The sequence below is a fragment of the Harmonia axyridis genome, chromosome 1 (assembly GCF_914767665.1).
Source record: "Harmonia axyridis chromosome 1, icHarAxyr1.1, whole genome shotgun sequence".
Classification (NCBI taxonomy): Eukaryota; Metazoa; Arthropoda; class Insecta; order Coleoptera; family Coccinellidae; genus Harmonia; species Harmonia axyridis.
Window position 1 is genome coordinate 43695272 of NC_059501.1, and position 7472 is coordinate 43702743.

At 34.1% G+C, this 7472-nt stretch overlaps 1 protein-coding gene across 1 annotated transcript; it reads right to left on the minus strand.

Moving 5' to 3' along the window:
• Window positions 1–4744: 4744 nt before the first annotated feature.
• LOC123670734 lies at window positions 4745–7249 on the minus strand. The gene is made up of 2 exons (XM_045604270.1): window positions 6323–7249; window positions 4745–5869 (listed from the first exon to the last, which is right to left on the minus strand). Exons 1-2 carry the CDS (start codon window positions 7247–7249, stop codon window positions 4745–4747), a joined length of 2052 nt encoding a protein of 683 aa, XP_045460226.1.
• Between the last annotated feature and the right edge of the window lie 223 nt (window positions 7250–7472).

Genomic DNA, 7472 nt, shown 5'->3' on the forward strand with positions numbered 1-7472 from the left:
ATTCGGCAATATCTGAATGGAAACGAATAAAAAAAAGTGGTCATTTCAAAAGATCAGTAAAAAAGAAATACCATAAAATACTTCAGAATTGCAGTACCCGTGATCAACCTCTAGTTGAAGTCGAATGTAACGAAGAGGCTAATCTAGAAGGAACAATAATTATAGCTGCAGCCAGCAGTGATAATACTGAGGAAAAATCCAAAGTAAATGAATACGAACATGATATGTCAAAAGGAAGCGTCGACATTAATAGTGCTGAGGAAGAAAACATCGACAACAAAAATTTGGGGCATTCTCTATCTGATATCGAAAAGAAGATTAAAATAAAAGAACAACTCAAGATGTGGGCAACGTCTCTTTCAATATCAATTATTCTGCATTTTCGTTATATGGAACCTGGCTATTCCTTATCTTCTTCCTACAGATCCAAGGACATTCCTAAAGACTCCCCAACAAGTTGAACTGGTAACACTTGAAAATGGAACGTATTGGCACAATGGTCTAGAATCCAACCTAATAATTTGCTAGGAAAAATATTCTCATATAGAATCTATTTTCTTTAATGTAAACATAAATGGACTTCCAATATATAAGTTCAAAGTGCGAATTTTGGCCCATTTTATGTAACATACACGATATCCCAGAAGTTAAACCTTTTATTATAGGAATCTATAGTGGCACTGGAAAATCTTCTAATATTAACAGTTATCTGCGAGATTTTGTGAGCGAGGCAAAACAAGTGCTTACGAATGGAATTTTTGTTGAGCGCCACAAAAAGAAAATTCAAGTAAAAATTCGATGTTTTATTGCAGATTCTCCCGCGCGAGCTTTCATCAAAGGTGATTATTTTTATGACAATTTTTTTTAACATTAATTTTTAATTATTTTCGGGAGTAGCGAATTTTAATGCCAAACATATCCAAATCCAATAATTTGAGTTTAGTTCACGCGTGGAAAGAATCTGTATGCAGAAGTTATTCGAAACGCAATATAACTAAATAATTGTTTACTGTTGAACGGTACGCATGTTAAGCGATACTTCTGTCCTATTATATGTAGTTTGCAACCGCGCTATAGGATAACACGCAAATCTAACGTGCAATGTTGCTAGTTTAGGCAGTATGTAGTTATAACATACATAAAATTAGTAGCAATAAATAGGTGGACAATTTATTTTATTATGATACCTATATCTTGTAGTTCAAGATGTTCTTAATGCACCTATAATGTATGTTTTGGCAATTCTATTATGAAAAGTCTTGTATTTGATACCGATTGTCATAAAGGGGTTCATTCATTCATATTCAAAAGCAAAACGGCTAAAACATTCGGAATAACATGGAATTCCGACAGTGACGAACTTGAATACGCAATAAATAAAAAGTGTGAACAAAGGAGAGTTACCAAGAGGATAATTCTGTCGACAATAGCACAAATATTTGACCTACTCGGACTACTCGGACCGATAGTAGTAAAGGCTAAAATGATCATGCAACATCTTTGGCAAATCAAGCTAGACTGGGACGAATCGGTTCCAGAAGACATATATACGACATGGAATAATTTTTACCAGAATATCAATGACATCAATAAAATAAAAATATCAAGACAAGTTGCACATCCGCATTTTAAAAGCATTCAACTACATTGTTTTTCTGATGCATCTGAAAAAGCTTACAGAGGTGCCATCTATGTTAGATCGAAAGACATGGAAGGAAATTATTACACTCAATTATTATGCGCAAAATCCATAGTGGCACCACTGAAACAAATTACCATACCTAAATTGGAGCTTTCTGGTGCACTCCTGATAAGTCAATTGTCTGATAAAATCAAAAAGATTTTAAAATTACCCATAGATGATATATTTTACTATACAGATTCTACAATCGTATTAGGCTGGATTTCCAGTGAAGCCAGAGAATGGAAACCATTCATTTCGAATCGCATTTCAGAAATACAGACCTTAACGGATCTTAAAAAATGGAGACATTGTAGTGGAAATATGAATTCTGCAGATATTATTAGCAGAGGTTCTAATGCGAATGAGTTAAATCAAAATTGTCTATGGTGGTAAGGACCATCTTTTCTAAAGCAAAATCAATCAACCTGGTCTAATCATCATTTTCCTCAGAACATTAAAGATCTACCAGAACGAAAGGTAATCACTCATACGTTTCATGCATTATCTGACAAAAAGCGAACAAAGACATTTTCAAATTATACTCATCATTCTTGAAATTACAACGAGTAGTAGCTCATATTTTGCGTTTTAAGACAAATTCATTATCTAAATCAATGGAACTGAGAGAGTTTTAGGAAACCTTAATGTCGATGAACTCGAAAAATCATTTAACTTAGAATAGCTCAATCACATGAATTTAAGCAGGAAATACAATTATTGAAGAAGGAACATACGTTAAACAAATCCAGTAAACTCATTTCGCTAAACCCATTCATCGACAAAAATGATATCATCAGAGTTGGGGGTCGATTAAATAACGCGAATATTGCTGGTAACCGGAAACACCCAATAATACTTCCCAAAAATCATCCTTTAACTGATCTTATTATTCGACATGAGCATTACAATCATTTACATGTAGGTCCGCAGGCCTTACTAGCTATCTTACGAACTCGTTTCTGGCCAATTTCCGGTAGAAATTCAGTGAAAAATATATTGAGAAAATGCATGACATGCTTTCGAGTCAAACCAAAAACGTACCAACAAATTATGGGAGATTTACCTGCATCCCGCGTCACTCCCACTCGAGTTTTCAACATATGCGGTACTGACTTCGCTGGTCCATTCGAAATCAAATCAGGTAAACTCAGAGGTTGCAAAATAGTAAAGGCTTTCATGTGTGTCGTCATATGTTTTGTAACGCGAGCAGTACATTTAGAAGTCGTATCTGATCTCACGACACATTCTTTCATGAATTGTCTTAAAAGATTTTTTGCCAGACGTGGTAGATGCTCCGATATTTACAGCGATAACGGAACTAATTTTGTTGGAACCGCAAATGAAATACAAACATTTACTGAATTCATCAATAACGCCCAAATGAAACAAAATATCACGAATTACCTAGCACAAGAAGGTATCACTTGGCACTTTATACCTGCAAGGTCTCCACATTTTGGAGGTCTGTGGGGAAACAGCTGTGAAATCAGCTAAATTTCATTTGAAAAGAGTCGTAGGAAATCGCATTCTGTCCTATGAAGAATTTGAAACCGTGGTTGTTCAAGTTGAATGTTGTTTAAATTCCCATCCTATATCTCCTTTGTCAGACAATTCTGATGATCTTCATGCCTTAACACCTAGTCATTTCCTTATTGGTTATTCATTCGCATCGTTACCGCAAGAAGATATGAGAAACAAAAATTCAAACAGATTGAGCAGATATCAACTTCTTACTCAAATTATGCAGCATTATTGGACTCGTTGGTCCACAGAATACCTCGCAAATTTACAACAACGAATCAAATAGAAGACACAGGGACCTAGCACTATCAAGGAAGGTGCTTTGGTACTAATGCGGGACGAGAATACTCCACCATTAAAATGGCAACTAGGCAGAATAACCGAACTTTTTCCTGGCAAAGACCACATTGTGCGAGTAGTGAATGTGAAAACAAGTGAAGGTGTAGTTAAACGTGAAGTCCAAAAACTATGTCCTTTACGCATGGAAGAAAATTGACTTTGACAAAAGCATTTTCAAAATTTTTCTTTCAATTGTACAAATTGTTTATTTAACCATGTTTATTAATGACCTTATGTATGTTTGTATATATTTTGAATATGTATGTATTTTGATAACATTTTCATTTGTTTTGAAAGCTAGAGCTTTCAAGGTGGGCGGTATGTTTAGAATTAACATAATCAGTTTGAACCCTTATCATACTCCGCCTATGGGTTTCATAGATTTTTCTAGAAACTGTAGGGCCGTGTGCAACCAACCCCACTTGAAACAACCTGACACCCTGCGAGTCTATGCAGGAACGCAAGTTATTTAGTTCATTATACAGTCCAGTAGCATAAGCATATATATATATATATATATATATATATATATATATATATATATATATATATATATATATTTGAATTCATTTTTACCTAGTTCTTTATAACATGTAAAGGACTTATTCATTGGGTATCTAGGTTGAAGTTTAACTTCGATGTTTATTGTTTACAAACGTTTCGGCAAATCCGCCTTCTTCAGTGTAAAATATCAATTAAAATGGACATTACAATCTAAAAATTGCATACATTAATTAAATAAATAAAAATTATTGCAAAATATCTCACAAATTTTCATCTTTGTTGTAAACAATAAACATCGAAGTTAAACTTCAACCTAGATACCCAATGAATAAGTCCTTTACATATATATATATATATATATATATATATATATATATTTGATTAGTTAACAGTCGTACTATAAATGTCTGCAATTTTAAGGGATATCGACTGAAGCGAGGTAGATTTAAATACTCTTTATTTCTTGCCTAGCTTTCGGAAAACTTTGTTTCCATCATCAGGGCCAAAAATGTTGAGGTTATTCCTCAGTAATTACAAATAAACTTGAAAACATTGAGACAACAGTTCACAAGACAAGTAGTCAATTTTTAAAACGCAATAAATTATGCTTCGATAAATCTAACCTTAAAATAATTGATCACAGAGTATACAAATCAGTCCACAGATTATTCTGTCATAATGTTGTTCTTCTCTGACTTATTCATCCAACGGTCCATCATAAAAATTTTTTCGTTCTTTAATGTTAGGGTATGTGAGTAGATAGGTATATACATTACTTAGTTTCTGTACGTCGGTCTTTTTATTTATTGGGTCTTTCTGGTTCCTTATGTTTATCATCTCGAGTATGAGTCTTTTGTTATACTTTTTCTGAGTTGCCACTATCTCTGCACTGTCGAAGTCAATCCTATGTCCTTTCTCTACCGCATGTATGGTTAAAGCACATCGCTGGTTGTTTTTTGTGATGTCACTTTTGTGTAAGGCCAATCTGCTTTTTAGCCACTGGGACGTGTGACCAATATATGTGCACTCACATTCCGCACAATTCATCTTATAGACAACATTTGACCTAAGTAGTGTTGGTGTTTGATCTTTTATTCTGCTGTATAATCTTGAAATGCTTTTTGTATTATACGTTGCTATCTTTATATTTTCCTCCTTGAAACAATTTTTGATCTTACTAGTCAAATCTCTAATATTTGGCAGGGAACCATATTTTGTGTTTTCTGGCATTCTGTTATCATCTCCTTCTGCTGTTTCAGGTGGTTTTGGTTCAGGTTTAGGTTGTTCTGGATTATTATTTGACTCGTACAATAATTTGTTTAGTAATCCTCTCGGATAAGAGTTTTCTTGAAATATCCGGTATAATTTCTTCAGATTCGCATCCACCAAATCTGGGTGACAAATGTTCTTGATCCTGGCTTTCATTTCTTTAACACAATTTATTTTTACTTGTATTGGATGTTCTGACTGATAGTTGATGAACTTATTGGATGCTGAATTCTTTCTGTACCAGTCTAGTTTAATTGTGTTATTTATTCTACATACCTTCGTGTCTAAAAAGGGTACTGTTTTATTTTCATCTTCTCTCTCTATTGTAAATTGTATGTGTGGATCATAGCTGTTGAAAATTTGTTGTATTTCATCTATGCCTGTGTGAGGCAGTGCGAGGATTAGGTCGTCAACAAATTTCTTCAGGAAAATGAGATTGAATGACAGCAACGGTATACATACATCCAGTAGATGGTCCATTACATATTGTGACAAGATCGGGCTAAGCTTCGATCCCATGGCGCAGCCAAATGTTTGCACATAGAATTCATTCTGAAAGCAGAAGTAGTTGTTTTTTAGAATAAACTGTATTATCTCCATGAACAATGACTTAGGAATGTTGCAGTGTTCCTCAATTTTAGTCCACTTTATATCGATTACCTTCAATACCAATTCATTGTAAATATTGCCAAATAAATTTATCACATCGAGTGATGCTAGCTCATATCCTTCTGGAATGACTAGGTTGTTCATGCATTTGGAAAACTCAAAGGTGTCTTTTATGTAGTACTCATTATTTCTTTCATATGCATTCGATAGAATATTCGCCAGAAATTCCGCCAAATTTGATGTTGGGCTCTGTATGCTAGCAACTATTGGTCGAAGTGGGTGTCCTGATTTATGAACCTTTGGATTTCCATAAACTTTTGGACAAACTGAGTTGTAGCATTTCATGGCCTTTGTTTGTTCTTTACTGATAGAGTTAGATTTAAAAAGTCTACTTACATAGTCATTGCATTTGTTTTGCAATGTGGTTGTAGGATCTCTCGGTATTTGTTTGAAACTTTCTGAATTTATTATTGTATACATTTTTTGAGTATAGTCTTCTCTGTCCATGGCCACAGTGACTGCTCCTTTGTCGCTATTAAGGATGATAAGATTTTCATTAGCTTTCAGAAATTCCCTTGCAATTCTATATGGTCTGTCTGTTTGGTACATTATGTCCCTATTTTTGTGAATATAACTGGCTATGATGCTGGATACTTTTGCTCGGTATAGGTCTTGATTCTTCTCAGTTGTCTTTTGAATAATATCTTCCACATCGGCAATGAGATTGTCCATCGATATCTCCCCTACAGGTACAGCCATGCTGAACTTCGATCCTAACGATAGAAAATTTTCTATTTCTTTAGGAATCTGTATTGACGACAGATTCCTAAACCATTTTTCTTGATTCTTCCAATTTGGCTTATTCATCTCTTCCAGTTTTCCAATCTTCTTGATGTTTGTCAGTTTTATTATATGGAATCGTTTGTTGTATAGAATTCTCTGTCTTTTCTTAAACTCCATTAACAATTCTCGTGACATGATGTCCTTTAACATCCTCATAATATCCTCATTAGCTGTTTCTAAATGACTGATTCTTAAGTTTACATGATTAACCTCCAAGCGTGAGATAGAACTAGTTAACTTGTTGTTGAAATTATCGATTTTCTTATTTAGTTTTTTCCCTCCTTCAATTTCAAAAAGCTTCTGAACACTTTTAATGCTGTGATTTATATGATTAGGTACCAGATTTCTTCTCTTACACTCCAACAGGAATATTCTCCTATTTCGGGCAGATGCCAGCTTGATATTATTTGAGCTCCACCTTTTAAGTCTTGTTGCCTCTTCTTGTCCATAAGTTGTGGCGATGTCATGATAAAATCCCATTTTGTGATATATTTGATTAGTTAACAGTCGTACTATAAATGTCTGCAATTTTAAGGGATATCGACTGAAGCGAGGTAGATTTAAATACTCTTTATTTCTTGCCTAGCTTTCGGAAAACTTTGTTTCCATCATCAGGGCCAAAAATGTTGAGGTTATTCCTCAGTAATTACAAATAAACTTGAAAACATTGAGACAACAGTTCACAAGACAAGTAGTCAATTTT

Bases quoted from the DNA above. Each gene is read 5' to 3' on its own strand.
- LOC123670734 (XM_045604270.1), bottom strand. From the start codon at position 7,249: ATGGGATTTTATCATGACATCGCCACAACTTATGGACAAGAAGAGGCA. The intron at 5,870-6,322 runs GTAAGTAGACTT...TTCTGCTTTCAG, and splicing joins AAAACAAATGCAATGACTAT to AATGAATTCTATGTGCAAAC.